This window comes from Phocoena sinus, chromosome 11 (genome assembly GCF_008692025.1).
Source record: "Phocoena sinus isolate mPhoSin1 chromosome 11, mPhoSin1.pri, whole genome shotgun sequence".
Lineage (NCBI taxonomy): Eukaryota > Metazoa > Chordata > Mammalia > Artiodactyla > Phocoenidae > Phocoena > Phocoena sinus.
In genome coordinates this window covers 34,795,617-34,816,561 of record NC_045773.1, presented here as the reverse complement: position 1 = coordinate 34,816,561, position 20,945 = coordinate 34,795,617, and the positions used below count along the sequence as shown (strand labels likewise).

The following is a 20,945-nucleotide window of genomic DNA, read 5'->3' as shown; positions in this document are numbered from 1 at the left end:
TTTTTACCCAGTGAAGCTATGCCCATAGTGAAACTCTTATGGTTGATGAATGTGGAATGGTGTAGATCCTATAAAAGGCTGCCAGACCTCTTTCTTCCCTTGGCATTTATTTTGGTGTTCTAAAGGATGAACTGTTATGTACTTACACTTCCTGGGGACATAATTTGAAAATATACCCCATAGGCATGTATAGGATTATCTCACTTTGATTATAAAGAAACAACTACACTTATGATCTTACATTTCAAAAATGGAAAATATCTGTAAGGATCTTAATCACAGGGTAGCCCCTTGTATTTTGGGGAAGTGGGACTAGGGTTTTTGTTTTCTTTTATTTGCTTATATCCACCTTCTGGTTGTTCTTCCTACAGTGAGAACATTTTGCTTTTAGAATAAGAAAAAAGTCTCATTTTACCTTCAACTATTTTAGGAGAGTTATTGGGGGAGGTCAGAGCATGGGATCTGGAGCCAGCCTGCCTGCACTTGAATTTCACCCTTACTGTTCTATTTTTCTCCATCTTAGATTTTACTTTTCCCATCTGAAAAGCAATATTGCAAAATACATTTAGAAACCTGGAAAAATTCATCCAAAATTCTGCCACCCTAACCCAGCCATGGTTAGAATTTTGTCGTGGTCCCTCCCAGTGTCTTTTGCTTTGTGTTTTTACATGGTTTTAATTATAGATGTAATGTATGTCACTTAGCAGTTATCTCATGAGCAGAGTTCTATGGTGGTATGCAGTTGCACATGCATTGAGTGAAATATTTTTTTGACACAATCGTCTGGTAGCTGTGGACAAAGGTCAGGCTTGTTCAATGGGTTGTTTAATTCATGTCTCAAGTGTAGGCCTTCTGAGCCAGTCACATTCCTCTTTTCAGATTATGAGGCATTTATTATATACCAGTGATTACTAAATTTCTTTGACTTGACACTTTATGTATTTTTAATCACACAAATAATACATGAATGTATGCTCTTTGTGAAGAATTCTAATAACCCAGTGGTTACATAAGGAAAAAAATATAGTTCTCTTCAGCTCTTCTTGAAGACCCTAGCGTGAGATAAATATTGTTTCCAGTTTGTTGTTTACCCTTCCCTGATTCATTTGAGAAATCATCATTTATTTACAGAGTACCCAGGGAAACTTGTAACCTATACTTATAAAGACAGCAAAGCCATCTTCTAGAATTAATTGTTACAGGAAATGTCCATAATTTGGTGTGTATGTTTAATATACATAAACCTTAAATTGGATTGTAAATATATGCTAATGATCAGACAGTGCATGTGACAACACCAGTGGTCAAAAACAGGCATTGTATATCCTGATGCTGCATGTGAATCAGGGGCAGATGCCCTGTCACTGTTCACACATAGGGTGACCTTTTCTGGGACCTCTTGCTGTTCTTGGGGAGTGCATAGGGGTGCTTAACCTGTGTCCCCACCATGGAGGGAATTCAGGGGGCTATGAACTTGGGTGGGAAAAAAGCAACACCTTTTATTTTCACCAACCCCTAACTGAAATTTATTACTTTAGCTTACAAATGTAGGTAACAAGCCACAACAATTCCTATGACTTTGTCACCAACAGAAATCACAAATCTTCTCATGTCATATCGTAGCTGATGCAGATATCTCTTTGCTATTGATGCTTATCCTTGACATCCATGGCTGTGGCAGTATAGCCTTACCATTAGTTCTTGTTATTTAACGCGCTGATGAAGAAACATCTACATTACTGCATCACAAATTGATGGTTTAAACATTTTGAAAACTGAATTTCAATATAATTGGTTTCCTTCCTATGTGTTTCCTCTTTTGCATTTGAAAATATTCTTAGAAGGGGCCCATGGGCTTCACCAGATGCCAGAGCAGCCACTCCCCCAGCTCCCCCACCCACAAATTCCCATGTTAAAGGCATACCATAGTATAGTAAAAATAAGGTGGATGTATTGATTAGTTTCCTTCTTTTTTCCTAAATACATTCTAGGAGAAAAAATATTGGTAGCATAATGATTTTGTGTGTGTGTGTGTGTGTGTGTGTGTGTGTGTGTGTGTGAGAGAGAGAGAGAGAGAGAGAGCGCGAGAGAGCGAGAGAGAGCAGAACATTAGTTAACATATCCTAGGACTCCAGAATTCTTCAAAGTGCTGTAGAAGAGTCCCCATTTCAAGAGTAATGTGTGGGCTTCTCTCAACATGCCTATAGAATCCTCGACTTCAGGGTCTTATTTCCATGCCTAGCAACCCCCAGTGCATGAGGAAACAAAGTGCTTTTGGTCATACATGGGGGTCTCTAGGGGAGGGCAGCCTCAGGTTCTGAGCCCCTGCATGGCCAGGGAACCCCAAATGGTGAAAAGGTCCCGGGCTCTTTCTCCACTGGCTGGGACCTTGGTGATCCAGGTGGGCATCTGTCCCTTATTGGCCTGGGCTGGCTGCTGCCCACTAGATGCCTTAGACTCAGTGGTGCTCATAGCAGTGCCTGCTTCAAGGATTAGTGGTAGATGCCAGAAGCCATCCACACACTGTCCAGCACATCACTGCCCTGTGGGAGATGTGAGCCCATGTTATTCTGTCTCAGGTTCCTCATGTGAAGATGAATGAGGAAGAAGATGTTTAGAGACATTTTGTATCTGGGCCCCAGAGTGTTCAAAGAAATGGACTCAGTGGGAGATTTCACAGAAAAACATAGATTTCTGGCTTCTCTTAACAAATGGAAGATTGGGTAACCACAGTGTGCCTCTCACCCTACAGAGATCAGCAGAAGCTAAAAAGTGGCCACTATTTAGGATGAGACAGAAGCTCTGCTGTTTGCTGCAGGGCCCAGACTGGCCCGAGTCTGTTGCCTGATATGACCCATCTGGCCTCTGGAGGTGTTTGAATTATGGCTTCTGAAATGGATTATTCCTAAGTTCCTTTTGGATTCTAACACTGACTTTAAAGATATTGGGGGAAAAGTCCTGTGTGCTGGGCTTTGTGAAGGATGTCAGAAAATCATTTGATTCTGAAGTTGGTGACATTTAAATTTTTAGAGGGCTCAGATTTATGTTTTTGCATCTCGGCATAGGGGAGGCCCTGTATAACGTCTGCACTTTTGTTGATGGCGGGTGAAATGGGAGGGGGTCACCTGTTGCAAATTCTTCAAGCACCTGTGGACAGGTGGAAGGAAGGCAGTATTTCTGTGACGGATGCTGATGCTATGGATCATTTTTCTTAGTCTCTGATATCAGCAACAGGGAATTCTATACCAGAATCTTTTTACAAAGGAAGCTTTAAACTCGAGAAGGGAGACCTAGTCTTCATCTCTTCCTTTCAACAAGAGGGAGGGTGGGTTGGTAACTATTAAGCACCATCTCACCACGGTTCTCTACACTCACCAAAGAAAAGCTAGGGTTTAGCTGTGCCGTAAATAGGCATCTCAGTATTCAGTTTGTAGTTGATGGAGTTAGTCTGGAGTTGATGGAGTTAAAGATTCATTCAGATGCAGGGTCATAACACTCATTTCCAGCTTTTGGCTCTGTAAGTACAGAAACCACTAGAGCAGCTGCAAATAGTATTAGCTCTAAGCTTGTTACTGTCTTCCAGACTTATTCATTGATTGCCTTCGATTTCCAGGACATCTCAGATATAGAATTAAAAAGACTTTAGTTAAGCCAATTAACTTTGTGGTGCCTGGGCAACAAATATCCTATGCTAAAGAAGGTCATTGATGTTATTGAAAAAGCAGTTTTATTTGAGCTGGGATTAAAGAAATTGGACAAAAGGTCTAAGAATTGTTTATAATATGTTCCTTTCTGTGTTGCAAGATCTTGGCCTTTACCATCAGCACCTGACCATAATTACACATACAAGTGGCTGGGTAGATTGTGACTTGTTTGCACCAGCTCTAAAGTATCCATAATGCAGATGGTTACCAGCCAAGTTTTAATCTGAGATTTCATCTAGCAACAGTTTATATCAAGTGTTTATAGTGTGGTGGTTACAAGCATGGACTCTGGGGCCATGCTGCCTGGATTCAAATCCAGACAGCTAACACACCCCTAATGATTTAAGTTCCCATTTCCACAGTGTTGACTTAGAGCCTGGAAATGGCTCCCCAGCCACCTGTTCTATTTCTAGGGCCCTCTTACTTTGGGTTGGGCTGGGTGGCTGGTTACTACCAGTGGAATGTGAACAGAGCTGATGCATGTCACCTCCAGGCTAAGGAGTTCAAGAAGCAAGTGTATCTTCTCCATCCCTTCCCCCTGAATCTCCTGGCTGAATGCAAAAGACTCTAGTGCCTGATGGAAGGATCCTGGGTCCCTGAATCACTATGTGAAAGACTGGCGACAAAGAACCCCCTCATGGGAGGGTTACATGAACAAGAAGGAAACCTCTATTGTGTTAAGCCATTGAGGTTTTGGGATATTTTTTATTATAGTAGCTAGTGTCTCCTGAATTAATACAACCACTTACTAGTGGTCCAACCTTAGCTAAGTAAATTACCTTATTTCTCTGTGCCTCAGTTCCTTAAGCTGTAAAATGGGGGGAAACAATATCTACGTGACCCAAAGTAAGTAATAAATGCTTGTTGCTATTATTAATAATAAATGGTTATTGTTGTTGTTATTGTTCCCGCTGATCCTTGGGGAGTAGGAAGAATGAATAATTTTAAATTGGAACGTCAGAAAAATGTGTTTGAAAAAAGTAAGCCGCAAGAAATAATCTATACAAATAGCCCAGGCAGGCTTTGTAAAGTAATGGCTTGTTATTTGCAGTTTGGCTATAGTTAAATTTGTTGGCATACGTAAAACACAGTCATAAATGCATAAAATGAGATTTGTCTTCTCTAACACACATGGTCCTGTAATAATTATTTTGGCTTTTCGTGTTGTGAGAATGTATGTACAGCATAAATATTCATATTTCAGAACCTCAGATCCCCATGCAGTAATCCAGAAAATATCCAGGAACTGGAGTTTTTTTTTTTTTTTAATAAGTATTGAGACCATTTGATTTTGTTCAGTAGACAGATGAATTTCCCAATTTTGAAGCAGTATGTTACACTGCCATGCTAGGGCAAAGGTGGTTGTATCAACAGCAGGTTTAGTAGCTTGCCTCTGACTTAATTTCCCTTGTATAAAACAGGAATCTAATGCAGCATTCACACTCAGTTTTGTCACCACAGAGTTAAAATTTATCAGTGCATTTGTCCAGTTGACTACATGAAACAGTAAAAGCTTATGAGACTTATTTGGACTTAAAAAACAAAAAGAGTTTAGACTGTAAAACAGGGAGAGGAGAGATATCCATCTTTTAATTCAGGACCTGACAATCTGAAAGTAGAAATCTGTCAGAGACCACCACTGCTCTGAAGAGCAGTCTCTCTGGAACTCTTGATTTAGTAGGGCATTCCACATAGCTCGCTGGGAACAAAGGCTCCAGGGGCACTGGGGCTGGGGACCCCGATACTTCTTGTGATAATGCTTTTCTTGAGGTGAGTATCAGAAGGCACTTTAAGAAGTAATTTAGACCACACCACTCCTTCCCCTGACAACCCTCCCCACCCCACCCCCACCACCCCACTCAAGCTGGAAGTTCTTAAAAACATGCTGAGGAAAACTACTGTCTTCAATGGTGGTTCATTCCCATGCTTCTCACCCCACAGAACAAGAACTGCCTATAGGTGATATTCCAGATTCCTCAAGTGGTCCACATTTTCCGCAGCCCTGCAGAAGTCAGAGTCCAGCTGCTCCCTGCCTCCTCTCTGCTTATTCTTTGGTTGTAATTTAGTGCCCTGTCCTCCTCTCTCTTCTGTCATTCCTAAACAGGGTCTCTAATTCTTAGGCAAATTATCTCTTGTTCTGATGGCTTTGACCGAGAAAAACTACATTCTTCAAGGATGTTCCTTAGACTTAACTAGATCTGGAAGAGCACTGCATTAATAATGGGTGGGGTTTTGTTTTGACCCTGGAGGCACTTGATTGGAATATCTCTGTGAAACAGAATGTTTTGTACAAAATGGCATTTTCCATTTTCGAATAGAAAAATATTCTTCTGTGACCTAGAGTTCCATGAATTCAGCTAGGTTTGTTGTTGTTATGGTTAAGTGTTTCTAACATCAGCTTAAAGGATTTAGAAATATATTTACTTGGAAACATAATTGCTTTGGAGTGTTGTGTTTTGAAGTGACACTTCCACATGCGATAATTGATTGGAGAGGAATACTAAGTACATTTATGTCATAATAAAAAAATGACATTGCCTATAAGGAGAGAATCCAGAAATTGTAGATGATTAGTTTTTTTTTTTTTTTTTTTTTTTTTTTGCGGTACGCGGGCCTCTCACTGTCGTGGCCTCTCCCGTTGCGGAGCATAGGCTCCGGATGCGCACGCTCAGCGGCCATGGCTCACAGGCCCAGTCGCTCCGCGGCATGTGGGATCTTCCCGGGCCGGGGCACGAACCCACGTCCCCTGCATCGGCAGGCGGACTCTCAACCACTGCGCCACCAGGGAAGCCCAGATGATTAGTTTTTATTGCAACATCTTTAGTAACATATCTGAAAACTGTCATCCACCCTTATACACATACAGACTTCTAGCATCCAGTTTCTCCCAGAAGGGAGCCATCCCCACAGAGTTACTGTTGAAGACCCCCTCAGTGCCTTGGGAATATATTTGAAAAATGCCATTGCCCACAGCAACATTCAGAGGTAGTTCATCTGTTAGGTTATGACCTTGGCTGAGAGCTTTTTCTTGTTGAGGCAAGAGAATTTCCTTTTTCAGAACTTATAGAACAAATGTTGGCATGTGTTTCCACTTCTGCCATCATCGTCAACATTTTTTGAGTGCTTTACTCTGTGTCCAGTGTGCTGCCAGGGACTTTACACACTCTACTTCATTTGATCATCCTGGGATCAGTAGAAGGTCTGGTATAACCCACTCTACTATTGAAGGATAGGAGGCCAATGGAGACTGAGCAACTTGTCACATTGCTAGGACTTGAATTTAGTACATCTGAATGGAGAGTCCTTGGTCTTAGCACCACACCAAATGGCCTAGCAAGTGGGATGCACATTGTTGATTTTCCTCAGACTTGAATCCTGGCCAGTGATTCTAAGCCAAGCAGGATGCTGCCACCAGGCTGCAAATCAATAGCATGCCAGCAAAATCCATGCAGATGCTTTCCCACCCATCTGATCATTGTCAGTCCCCTTTGCTACAAATAAGACAGAGGAGACAGAACAGGAACTGCATCACTTTCTCCCCGCTGGAGGGACATATGATGAGCGTACATGCAATCTAAAGAGACTACCCTTCCCACTCTCCCCCGTCCCCCACCTCCCCCTGTTCCCACTGTTCATCAAGCCTTGACCATAGATGTCCTGCCTCTGTTGACCAACCACCTTGTGATGGCTCATGACTGTCTCATTACACTGATAGGGTACTTTGTAAATTTCATCTCCCAGGAGGCAGGGAATTATATATGCTATACAGTCATCTCCTTTACTACAACTCATGGCTAATTCATTGTTTTACATTCCTCCCTGGGACCCTCTTCCTACCTGCTGACCATCCTGTCATTCTTGTTCCTGGCCAATTTTTCATTGTTTACAAATCAGTTTGGGTTGCCCAAATTTCCTGCTACTCACCCCTCCCTACTCAGGGAGAAATATATGTCTGTGCTTTATAGACTGTTCTGCACTTAGTAGAAGACACACAGCACTCTCCCACATCTGGCAGAAGTGACATACCTGCACTGCAGACAGGTGTGACCCTGGGAGGAGACACACACAGAACGGCTGTGTGGGATATCAGGGCTCAGGTTTCAATTGAAATACCCCGTGTGGCTCTGCTCCAACTTATTTATTATTTATTTTTAATAAAAAGAACCAAAAAATTAGCCTCCTTATATCCCAAGGGAACATGTATATTTGTCATTGTTCCCCCCACCTGCCTACACATGGTAGGCAGTTTGTAAAATATTTGTTAAATGAATGAAAATAGCAGTGATTTCAGTTTAGGTTCCTTTTTTGTATTGGTGTGATCCTTACTTCAGTAGTTGGTTTAATGATTTTACCTCTGGTACTGTGGCTATTTCAGAACTTGAAGGAATGAGAATAAGACCAAAAATTGAATCTTACGGTAGGAACATGAGGCATCTTCCACCTTTATTTAACAAGCCACCTTTAAGGGTTCTGGGCTTAGCCTGTATGGGTTGCTTTCCCAGTAATAGGGTTTACTGGGAAACGGGGTCAGGGGCTTTTAAGGGAAGTGCTGGAGGCTTAGGGGTGGGATGGGGAAGCAGGCCAGTTTCTCTCAAGTCGTGGGCTTTGAGGCAAGCTCTCCAGATTCTCACTTGGGGACAAGCAGGTCTTTGCTTTATCATCTCCTCCCCTGGACCTTCTGTCAATCCTCATCGAGTGATTTAATTATACTGACTCTAGAGATGTAGTTTCAGTTTGTGATGAGAAAATTTGGCCAAGAGACCATGTTCAGATGTTCCAGCTCTTTGGCTAATGGTACTCCTGCATCCGTCCTCTGCAGGAGGGTATTTTTTTGCTGGTGCCGAGCACACTCAGAGCACCTCTTCTGTGTTGGGCTTCTGTACTAATTAATTGTGATTGATCAGAAGCCTCCTGACTGGAGCTCCCTCTCTGGGGACTGTTCCAGGTGACTCACTTCTAGATATGCAGTTAGCCCATAGGAAAAAATGACCCAAAGGTATGAACAACATTAAGTGTCCTGACAGTGAAGTAGTGCTTTTCTCTTCCTGGTGTTTGTGTGAAATGATCTGGCAAAATAGATGCTACAGAAATAATGCATTTCTCTCTGTCTCCCTTCTCAAATGATAAATGTTCTTGGCTCATCACAAGATTTCTTGCCAAATGCTGATTCCTGCTAACAGAAAGAATGGAAGCTTCAGATGTTCCCCTGTGACAGAGGGAATAAAAAGTTTCTAAGGCTGCCTTCCTTCTGTGTCGTGAATGCTGAGAGGTGCTCTTGCGAAGGGCTGTGTTGTGCCTCCGACCCTGGTCTTGGCTAAAGCCACAGGCTGTGTTACTCTGTGTAACACAGGCTGTGTTACCTGTTACTCTTCAGGTGTCACTAGCCTACTGCCCCAGTCCAGGGGGAGGCCCAGAGGATGTACGGGGGTGGCAGAGTGAAGAACAGCAGCATCATCAACCGCCTTGTTGGAATTTGCCTGCTCCATTAAAAGCTTCGGTTCAGGAAGGTATTGGTATGAAAATACAGAATGGACTAGAATCCTCTGTAGCAGAATTCCAAGAGGGAAAAACAGGGGAGCACGAAGATTTAGAGTGGCCCGTTTTGTGCGGGCACTATGCTGGGAGCTTCAGAGACGTCCTCCCAGTAACCCTCCAGAGCAGCCCTGGAAGATGGCATCATTATCTCTGGTATTCTGATCGAGGACACTGAGACCCAGGAGTTTAAGCAATTTTCCTTAAAGTGGCATGGCCAACCAGCCCAAACAGCTGCCGTGTCTGACCATCAGACCTGTTGATGTCTCCCAGGGAGCCCACCTCTCATTCTCTGACTCTTCTAACATTTTTCCAGTGCTTGTCTCCCAAGTCCTAGCTACCCCAGCCTCCCAATTCCTTGTCTCCATCCAGTTTTATGTCCCTCCTTCCCACTCTGCACACTGAGATTTTTCAAAACCACAAATCTGGTCACTGGGTCCTTTCCTCCTCTTAAATCCTTCAGTGACTCTGGTTGTTGTCTGTCTCCACACCCTCAGCCTCCTACCCAAGGTCAGGATAAAGTCCAAACTCTTCATCCTGGCACACTACCCTTGATGGCCTGGCCCTGGTCACTTTTTGGCCTCGTCTCTCACCAGAGTCCCTCGTCCTGGCCATCCCATTGCACCAGTGAAGTGGAACAGGGGTAGTTCCCTGAGCTCCAGGCAGCCTCTTGCCCTGAACTCCATACCTACCGCTCCCTCTGCTCATCCCCTGTTGCATCTCCCCTCTTCCCAGCCTAATCATCCTGTAGGGTTCCGGCAAGATTGAGTGACTGCCTTGACCACCCCATCAGGGTACTTACCACGATGTTGTATCTTCTTTGCCAGTTTACTCATCAGATCATTAGACCACGAGCTTTCTTCCACTTTGCGTTACTTATCATGTTGTGCTTGGTGCCTCGTCCCCTGCCTGGCATACCATAGACACGAAATAGACATTTGTGGAACAAATAAATGGAGTGTTGGAGACAGAGGTCAAATCCAGACCGGTCTGAATCTTGTCAGGTGGCATAGTGTCTCTTCCATGTTGGTCTTCCCCACTAACTTCATTTTGTGTGTTGGCAGAAACCCGCTGATACTTTCTGAATTCCTTTTCCCAGTTGAAGGATGCCTGGTTTTTTTTTTTTTTACTGTTTTTACACAAAACAAAGTAATTGCCAGAGCAGTCCTTGAGGCTGTAGAAAATAAAGCTTCACTGTTGTCATAGCTGTGTGCGGAGGCAAACCCCAGAGGAGGAGGAGTTTGGGGTATTTTGCCTCCAGGTAGTTCTTGGTACCTTGGAGAACAGATGATTTGTAGCCCAAACACAGCCACGGTATTGATATATAATTAAGTCCCCTGGGCCGCTTTCAAGGGTCAAGAGCTGTATCTGCTCCTCTGGGGTCAGGCTCCAAGCTTGTGCCCTCAGAGGCCCAGTGGAGGGATAGCGTCCCCACCTGTGACATCCATTGTGCCCCGCTGCATGGCTTTTGCTCACTTGGAGCAACCTCGTAAGCAGCTGCCACCCTTGTTAACTGACGATGTCTCTGGTTTTAGGTATTTGACTCTCTCTTGGTGAGTCCAAGCCACTGTTGGCTACAAGATCAATGAAATAGGCATTGTGATGGCAGTGAAATGGGCCCTCTGAAACAAGTTCACAAATAGACTATCAGTCCTTCACTCCCTACCCCCTAAGTTCAAAAGACCAAGCAATTCAAAGTCAGACCTCGCTAGGTTTAAAACTCACTCTCTAACCATTTGACTTTAAACAACTGACTAAACCTCTCTGTGCCTCAGTTCCCTATCTGCAACATGGGGATGACACATGCCCCCCGGGGTAGCTGTGAGGATTCAACAAATTAATATGTGAAAAGCTTCCGGCGCTGTGCTGGGCCTTTGACACACGGAGGACTAATTTTGCTGACTTCCTTAGGCTCTGCTAATGAAGACATCCTGCTTAACCACACAGATTCTAATTGGGGCCACATTTCCCCAACAGAACTTTGTTATTAAGTGCCCATATTCTATTCTACATATAACTACACCTCTTATATTTTCTAATTTCAAAAAAAAGTATGTTCATTATAAAAATTAGAAAATACAGGTAAGCAGAAAGAAGAAAAATCATTTGCAGTAGCACAGCCAGCTGTGAGCATTTGGCATCCGTCCTCACAGTGTGTTTGTGTGTATGTTTGTGTGTGTGTGTGTGTGTGTGTGTGTACGTGTAGGCAGATTAGTAATTTAAAACAAATTACTAATCACCCATTACTGTCTGTAACCTATTGCAACATTCTGTATGCTAGTTTCCTACATTCTTTTGCACGATTTGGGATGGCTGTGTGGAACTTGTTGTACCGTTGTAGCTTACTCTATCCAGTTGCTAGAGGTCATATTGCTTGGTTTCCTACAGTAGGTACGTTTTTGATGCTTTTGGTGTATATCACCATTCTAAGCCGCTAAGGGTTTGCAATTGATTAATGACTATCACTTGGTTACTCTCTCTGTTCTTCAAAATCCTTTGATTCTAGCAAAGAGTAATGTTTCCTGGTAAGAGTAAGACATTACGTCGTTCTGACCCAATTCCAACAGCCATTAACACATCTTGAAAAGCAGAGTGTTTTTTTCTTATGGGATAACTTCCCCAGGGTGGTGAGAAAGTAGTATGAGGCTTGGCTCATTGGCAAAGAGGACCCATTGTCACATGTCCTAAAGGGAGAGGGCTGAGGCTGGAAGAGGAATAGAACCAGTGAACTGCTGAGTTTGTCCCAGATCTAGAATCCTTGGCTTGGCACAGAGCTTCGTGTTGAGCTTACTTAGCTAGGTCACCAGGCACAAGGAGGCCTGGGAGACGCACAGCCCTCCATAAAATCGGCGGCTCCTTTTCACAGAGCAGACTCAGAAGAAAAGAGGATGCGGGAAGGTCTCATTGAGAAGTCAGTGGATAGTCAGAGTTGAATAAATTGATTCCCTTCTAGAAGTCTACTGGGAGAAAAAAACATGTAAATAATAGATATGACCAGAATAATGGGGACCAATATAAAGATCAAAAGATTTAGGTAAAGGCTAATTGTGAAATACATTTTCTTTTTCTTTATCTTAAGCCTCTAGATCACGTTTAGTTTCAGAATTACTTAAGACAGAGATTTATTTCACTGACTGTAAATATTAGACTAACATTAGCTTTGTTTTGTTTTACTTACTTCTTGAACTTTGTATTTTTGGTAGTGAATCAACCTTGCGTATAAGCTGGCCTTGGCTCTTGGCTTTTGGAGCACATCTGGCAGGCAGCAGAGAACCCCCAGAATTTTTGGCTCCAAAGAGATCATTGGCTTGCATTTGAACTTAGGGAAAGTTTCCAGTGACTGTTATTGAAGTTTTATTCATACACCAGAGGACACTGTTAGCCTGAGCCAGGCTTGGGCTGGCTGGAGTCCCACATCCTGTGCCAAGCCCATCAACCTCCCAAGGAGTGGGGAGGTCACGCTTACAGGACCATCAGACAGTGCAGCTGCATCCTTACTTGCATCTTCCTTGTATTGTAGCATTGCAGTTGTTCTGCAACAAGCTTCATCCAGAGAAGTTCTGTCTGCTGTGGGCTGGAGGGTGACCATGAGGACCTCAGCTCCTGGACCATGCAAGCTGTGATGCCAGGAGATATGAGCACAGAATGCTCTGGGAGCTTGGAGGGAGGGTGCAGCCTCCTCGCTTTGAGGAACCAGGACAGCCTTGTCAAAGAGGAGGGGAAGGCTAGAAGAAGAAAGAGAAAGACTCTCAACATAAACACATAAGATTTTTATGGACATTTTCAGGGAGCAGGGAGAAGAAGCATGTCACTTAAAACTCATGGTCCAGGGCTTCCCTGGTGCCGCAGTGGTTGAGAGTCCGCCTGCCGATGCAGGGGACACGGGTTCGTGCCCCGGTCCGGGAAGATCCCACATGCCACGGAATGGCTGGGCCCGTGAGCCACAGCCGCTGAGCCTGCGCGTCCAGAGCTTGTGCTCCGCAATGGGAGAGGCCACACAGTGAGAGGCCCGCATACTGCAAAAAACAAACAAACAAACAAAAGAAACACCTCATGGTCAATTATAGGACCATGCAGAGCCTCTCTGAACATCTTTTAAACCATGTAGCAGATGCCTGTCTTGGTCCAGACTCAGGTGCTCCAGGATAGCACTTTTAAAAATTTCTTCAGGATCACTTTAATTCTGAGAAACTCCAAGCCCTGCACCTGACATCCAGATTTGAGGCCCCAGTGCCCAGTCCAAGGGTCTCTTCCTGCTTTTCTGACCTCCTGCTCTGCCAGTGCCCAATGGGCACTGGGAGCTCTCTGTGGCCAGATGCCTCCAGGCTCTAGGGATTTCATTTTAGTCTTAGGGGTTGAAAGAATCCTCTCTCTACATTTGTTTCCTTAGAGTCACTCCCTCTGTCCTTAAACTCTAATCTTGTCCTTTTAGGACACCCAGTGTTATTGCCTCAAAGGACTTGGAAATCTAAGCTAAGAAGGGAATCGTTTTATGTCACACACACATGCGTGCGCGCACACACACAGACTCACACACTCCCTTCCTTGGGGCAATGAAAGACTGAGCCTCCTCCCGGTTTATATATTTGAAAGAGAAGTAGAGGAAATGGGGAGAAAATATAAATTTATATGTTAAAAATTTGAAAAGTTGTTATATTAAAAACAACTGCCATTAAAAAGTTCTTACATCTTCCATTCCAGAAATTGCTCTCAAGGTCTCTAGAGCCCAGATAACATGTGGAGCCTTTTGCTTTTCCTAAGTAGGAGCTTGGGGTAAGGTGTTAGTAACCGATTCAGGTTTTCCCTCCAAATGAGGGTAAATATAAGGCCCCCAATATTTTTAGTTCTCCAGACTTTTTCATAGCTACATAAATGTAAAGGATTCCTCTTGACATTAAAAGTATTTTGAGCTCCATTTGGAGCTCAAAATAAAAGTATTTTGACATTAAAAGTATTTTGAGCTCCAGTTGGAACGTTTTTTTAATTAATAAGCAATATTTCTTTCCAATAGGAACAAAATTAAATGTTTAGTTATATCAAGCGTTTTGGCTTTAGGATTCCTTCATACACTTACACAATATTGAGGACTCCCAAGATCTTATGTGAGTTGTATGTATAAATATTTGCCACATTTGAAATTAAAACCAAGAATTCATTAATTTAAAAATTAACAAATTCAAAACATAAAAACTCATTGCATGTTAACATTGTACATAACATATTTTATTAAAAATAACTATATTTTAAAAAACAAATTAGAGGAATGGCTTTTTTTTCTTTTTTGCAAATCTTTTCAAGGGTTGATTTAAGAGAAGACAGGTAGATTCTCATACCTTTTTTTGTGGTCAATCTGTTGTGACTTGTTAAAATCAAGTAAGAAGACATGTCTTCATATATACAAGCTGTTGGAAAAAAGGAGGACTTCATGGACCCTTGAAAGGGTCTCAGGGACCCTGCAGAGGTTCTTGGGCCACTTTGAGAGCTGCCAATTTAGACAGATAAATTACCAGGGTATGTGATAGGTTTTAAATGAAAAGTTGTCTATGAGAATTTGAGTACTGTGGGTCAGATTAGTCACTTATGGAGACTAACAAATTATGAAATCTTATATAATGGTTATTTTTATATAAGAAATGTTGCTGTTTTAATGTTGTTTGTACTTAGTGTACATGCTTCTTTTTGTGAGTTCCTTGAGGATATATAGGAAGTCCTCAGTAATTGAATTGAATTGAATTGAATTACTAAAATTGACAGCAAGGACTTTAACATTATAAAATGTCTATAAGATGCTGTGCTTTTTTTTTTTTTTTTTTTTTTTTTTTTTTTGCGGTACGTGGGCCTCTCACTGTTGTGGCCTCTCCTGTTGCGGAGCACAGGCTCCGGATGCGCAGGCTCAGCGGCCGTGGCTCACGGGCCCAGCCGCTCCGCGGCATGTGGGATCTTCCCGGACTGGGTGCACGAACCCGTGTCCCCTGCATCGGAAGGCGGACTCTCAACCACTGCGCCACCAGGGAAGCCCAGATGCTGTGCTTTAATTGCTTTAGGGTTTATTTTTTTCCTGGGTGCTAGCTAAGCTTCAAGAGAACCAGAGCCAGTTTTCACATTTCTCTCTAGTTGGTTTAATAATTTTGAAATACAGTCCAATCTCCCCAAATCCAGCAGAGACAGCCATATTATAACTTTATTTTTACTTATTCCTTTTAGGTAAATGTGCTCTGACATTGTAGGCATGATGTTTTATGGTATCATGTGCCATGTTAATGTTGTCCTCCCTCCTTCCAGAAATACAAAGAGTATGAGAAAGATGTTGCCATAGAAGAAATCGATGGTCTCCAACTGGTGAAAAAGCTGGCAAAGAACATGGAAGAGATGTTTCACAAGAAGTCTGAAGCAGTGCGGGTAAGTGCCTCTGGTTTCTGCTCTGTACTGCCCGAAGACACAAAGGCAGCTGCAGGCAACTGGCATTGATGAACCCAACTCTCAGAGATCAAAGTTGACTCAGCCATGATGTACACACTTTCTTAAGTCTGGTTAACTAGGATAAGCAGTTACTAGGGGCACAATTACCCTTTCTTCACATAGGATTTAGGTGCCAGTTTTCGTCTTATGATTGTATACCTTCAGTGGAGGTGTCCCTAATTGCACATCCACAGAGGATGGCCTCTGGCTGTGTAATGCATTCATTAATTGCCGAAGTACATTCAAGGGTACGTTGTGGTTGAACTAAGCAATTGTAAAAAAATTTAAGCAATGTTTGCCAAAATATGGAATTGAAAATTTCTATGGGGTAAATGAGTCTAGATGAAGTTGGAAGTTCTTTATACCTCTATTGGAATATTACTGTAATTATAATGTTTATCTGGACTGGCAAGAGCTCCCTGAAAATTTTTTTAAAAATTTTTATTGGAGTATAGTTGATTTATAATGTTGTTTTAGTTTCAGGTGTACAGCAGAGTGAATAAGTTATACATATACATATATCCACAACTCTTGTTTAGATTCTTTACCCATATAGGCCATTACTCATGAAACTTTATAGTAGCAGGAAGAACGGAACTGTAGCGCACATGTGCATCGTTTTGGATTTCCAAGATGGCCTCCAACTTTATTCCTTGTTGCTGACAAAACAGGGCATCTGAATTCTTGATTTAGGACATGTGAATGTTGCAATATCCTGTGTTAATACCATATTGGCACAGGATTATGGGAAAGAATTGCAATCTGAAGAGTTCTTTATTTCTAAAGTATAGTTTACTTACCTTTCAGTTTTATTATTTCCAGAATGACTTTATTATAAAAGTCCATTTCCTATTTTAGTTTTTCTCATCCTTAATTGGCCAAACCAAATTTCCGCAAAATATTTCTGCTTTAGACCTTATAAGCCCACACATTTTCTTGTTTCTAAAACATTTTTGTACTGTTTTGATTTAGGGAAGGAGGGGCTGTAGTTTAGGTAAGAGCATGAGCTTGAACCTGGGTTTAGTATCTGCCTTTGTCACTTACTAAACTTCAGCCTTCTGTAAAACAACCTTCATGAGCCTCGATTTCCTCATCTTTAAAATGGGGAAAACTCTCACAGGGAGTGTGAAGATCAAACACAGTTGTGGTTTTGAGCCATTTAGCACAGAACCTGGCACGTGAGCAGTGCTCAGTGAATAGTAACTTCTGTTGTTACTGTGATTATTAATTTAAATAATATGAAACTTCTTGGTGGAAACTCTGAAGTGCCTTAAAAGAAAAAAAGTGCTCTTATCTGCCACAGAAATACTGCACTGACAGCCATTCCTGGGAGCTGCATCGTGGCCTCTGGTGTGTCTCTATATCACTCCCTTGAAACAAGTGGTATTCTTCACAGACAGGGCAGCATGGTAGGCATTTGAATCTAACAGTCAGAGAACCCTGAGATAAAAATTTAAGAAAAACCCCACACAATTACTATTTTCTGTTTATAAAATGAACACCACCTTTGTTGGAAGTTTTAGAATATACTGAAAAGTATCAAACAGAGAAAAAAATCACCTAAAAGTCCCACCACCCAGCAGGAAACCAACGCTTATTTTCTTCCTTCTAGTCTTTTTTCTTTACACTTCTGTGCATGTCCTTGTATGTGTTTTTCTTTTATCAAATTAGCAATAGTATTGCCTGTTTGCTTTTGTTGTATCCAGCTGTTTTCACTTCTTTATCCCATTATAGTGTGAGCATTTTCTTGTGTCACTGTGTTTGGAGATTTTCTTAAATGGCTACATAATATTCCAGTCTATGGGTGCGTGTGTCATAATTGATTTGACATTCCTCTGTATCTGGATATTTAAGTTGTTTGTAAGCTTTGATATAAATAATGCTGAAGTAAATCTTCTTGTATGTTAACAGCAGATCAGTAGACAGCATCCACTACGTGTTGGGTGCTTCTCTAAGGACTTCATATACATGAAGTATATATAGGCCTTATCCTGATAACGGCCCTGTGATGGAAGTTACTATTATTATCCTCATTTTGCAAAAGAGCAGACTCAGAGCAGAAGTTAAGTCACTTCCCTGAGGTTACCTGGGGAGTGGGGGATGGACCTCAGGCACAGGGACCCAAGAGTCCACTTCCTTCATCACTTCCATGCCCTCAGCATCGCATCCTTCAGTGTATGCTGATTTCCTTAAGATGAATTCCCAAACACAGAGACAGTTCTGAGGCTCTGAACCCATTTTTAAGGCTCTTTATGCATATGAAAATATTTCTGTCCAAATAAGGTCATGCCAATCCACAGTCCTTCAGCAGGAGTGGTGTGTGAATGCACATTTTCCTGAATCCTCAAAAAATGAATACAATTGTTTTGTTTTGTTTTAAATACTAGTAACAACATCGTCAATTGAGAGAAGGAAATGCTATTATTGTCCCAAATTGGATTTCTTCGTGAATCACAGAATTTTGGAGTAGAAAGGGACATGAATATACTTAGGTTCTGTCTCTGCAATTGACAGACAAGGAAGGCCTGCTGTCTGGAATTCACGGGGGCTTGTGAATCATGCTAATGTCATGCAGAGTTCTAATGAGCAGCAGACCCTGGACCTGGTCACTCAGAGGCAGGGGCCCACGTGGTGGGTGAGACATGGGCTCTGGAATAGAGAGAACTGTTCCGAATCTCAGTTCTGCCCCAAGGTGTGAGGCTGGTGAGAAAAGCTGAATAAGCCCATTGGACCTCTTCTCCTCACTCAGCTCCCTGGAGACGTTAGGACGTTGGAATGACTTACTAATCCTTAGCTATGTTTATTGAGTTCACTAGGTACCAGGTCCTGTGCCAAGTACTTTGCACATGCCACCTCATTTCATTCTTGCATCAGCCCTGGGAATGAGACATGTTACTATCATTGGTTTAGAGATGAGCAAACAGGCTTGGCCCTGGTTACTTGGGCAGGCTCAGTGGAGTTCCATTGGCACCCAGGCTGTAGGATTATAGTGTCTCTGTGTGTATCTGTGTCAAGTGTTTAGCACAGGCCTGGCAAACAGTAAAGGTTCAGTAAATGTTTGCTCTTAATGCTGGTTACAGGACCTCCCAGTTTGTGAATATGTAATAGTGAGAGAGTCTTGAAGCCTCAGGAAGTCCCTGGATGATGACAAGAGGGAACCTAATTTTGAAACCTTTTTGCTTTAAATTAGTGAGGTGAAAATAAAAAAGACTGATATGGTTGATGTGGTTCCTTGGAGATGGAAAAAAATTTTTTTGCTCTATTTGAATTGAAATGTTCCCAGAGTAAAGCTATCCAAGATTCTCAGAATTATATATTTTATGTATTTTAAAATAGAGCACAGGGCCCTTTGTAAGCACACTTGATGCCATAAAATTTAAGGTAGCTGGTCCAGCAATATGTGGTTCTCCCCTGCTCCCAATCTTTAAAAAGGAAAGAGGGCTTGTATATCAAGTCAGGGTTTTGTCTGGAGACAGTTTCGTCATTGAGATCGGCCTGGTCCCTGTGTGGACTGTGCGTCTCCATTGGCAACAGTCACAGACCATGTGGCATTTGGAGTGAGATGAGGTGGCCACTGACAGGCCTCCTGGATGTTGGCTTATATTAAGGCCAGGGGAGCAGTGGGTGTGACTGTTTTTCATACTGCAATTACACCTCACTTCTCCAATAGGAAAGGTTGCTATTGCCCATGGGACTTGTGATATTTTGAAGTGCAAAGACCTCAAATTCCAATTTGCCGGTGCGTTTGCGGTGGAGTCATCGCTTGCCACGTTGCACTAGAATGCTCCACTGTGCACCAGGCCCTGCCTTTCCAGTCCATGCCACACAATGAGCAGCGACCCCCTTCTCAAATGTCCCAGGAAAACACTGGATCTTAGAACTTGCTCCATCCCTGTCATGCACTATGCCTAGCAACTTCCCCTTTCCGAGCCCCCATCCTCATCCCCGTCCCCAGTAATCCCAGTCAGGTTAGAGGCCCTAGTGCCTCCCCTAGTGCCTTCCTGCCAATAACTGACTTAGCACCAAGTGCTTATTGACGGTGGATGGCTGGGAGGACTCAAGAACACAGAGGAAAAAGCTAGCTCACAAAAAATACTGATTATTAAAATTTCCATTGATGTATATAAAATATTTATGAGACTGGCAGTAGTAATTTAGAAAACTGTAGTAACACCTTTAGTCTGGTAGAGGGAGGTACAGTTAGTGCTAGGGGGAAAAAAAAAGAGTATTAGGGTAACGCAGTCCTTTAACATGCCTGTCACCTCTTGGCTGTTAAACAGTGTTGATCTTTTTCTTTGTCTCTTCAGGTTTGATTTCATCATTTCCCTCCATCACTTTTCCCAGTGATTAGTTGAATCAGAGTGATTTTTATCATACTCATCCCCTATTTGAATTACTCTCCACTATGCAATTATCTTATCACAGAAAATCCTGTTTTTCTCCCCATCAGATGTCTGAAGTAAATGTGAAAGCCAGAGTGGCCTGCCCATTACATAACCTCTGTCATCTGATGGATAATGGACTATATGTAACTTTTATTTTTCAGACTAGCAAATTACAAATAACCTTAGCTTCAATAATTGCCATTAACATAATGGTGCCATCATTATGGTGGCATTTCTTAACTAATATTTTCTAGCTCTTTTTAATGCCACTGGCTTAAATAATTTTTTTCAATTCCACTCGGAGACTTGATGTAGGTTGTTTTAACATTAAACCACATCAGGTTTGATGCAGCAGTGCTGCTCTTTGCTTTTGTGTATAAAGATTGCAACCAAAGCATCGTCTCCCAACTTCTTTGTTCAAACATATTCATGCTACCAAACCCTCGATTAATGTTGCTGAGCAATTTATCAAGTATTAAGTCCCTATGAATGGACAGGAAATGGAATCAATTTGTTTTCAGTTCATTAACATTTCAAGGGAGATATTTCATATGCTGTACATGGAGGAAGTGATATGTTCTCTGCCAGCTGTGCACTCCCGTTGGGCCATGTCTAAGTGACACCTGGAAGTGCTCGGCTGTGTTACAAGTCAGAGCTCATCTGAAATATTGATAGGAGGCAAATTTGACACAGCTTCCCTTTTTTCTGCTGATGGTGACAAACTCTTTTCCCTGATTGAGGGAAGGGAGAAAGCAAAGGATGTGCATTCCATGGCAGTGGTGACAGGGACAGACTGCCACTGCCTTTCCTTTGTCTTTAAAATCTGAGCCTTCAGTAGAAGTAGCACAAGCCATCACACAGTTGG

The 20,945-nt window shown here is 42.4% G+C and overlaps 1 protein-coding gene across 1 annotated transcript in view; it reads left to right on the top strand.

Moving 5' to 3' along the window:
- The window catches only part of CACNA2D3 (calcium voltage-gated channel auxiliary subunit alpha2delta 3), a 795,852-nt gene that overhangs the window by 142,398 nt on the left and 632,509 nt on the right, over nucleotides 1-20,945 (top strand). The window contains exon 3 of the mRNA XM_032649095.1: nucleotides 15,519-15,635. Within this exon, the coding sequence (XP_032504986.1) occupies nucleotides 15,519-15,635 (117 nt within the window). The remainder of the gene's footprint in view (nucleotides 1-15,518; nucleotides 15,636-20,945) is intronic.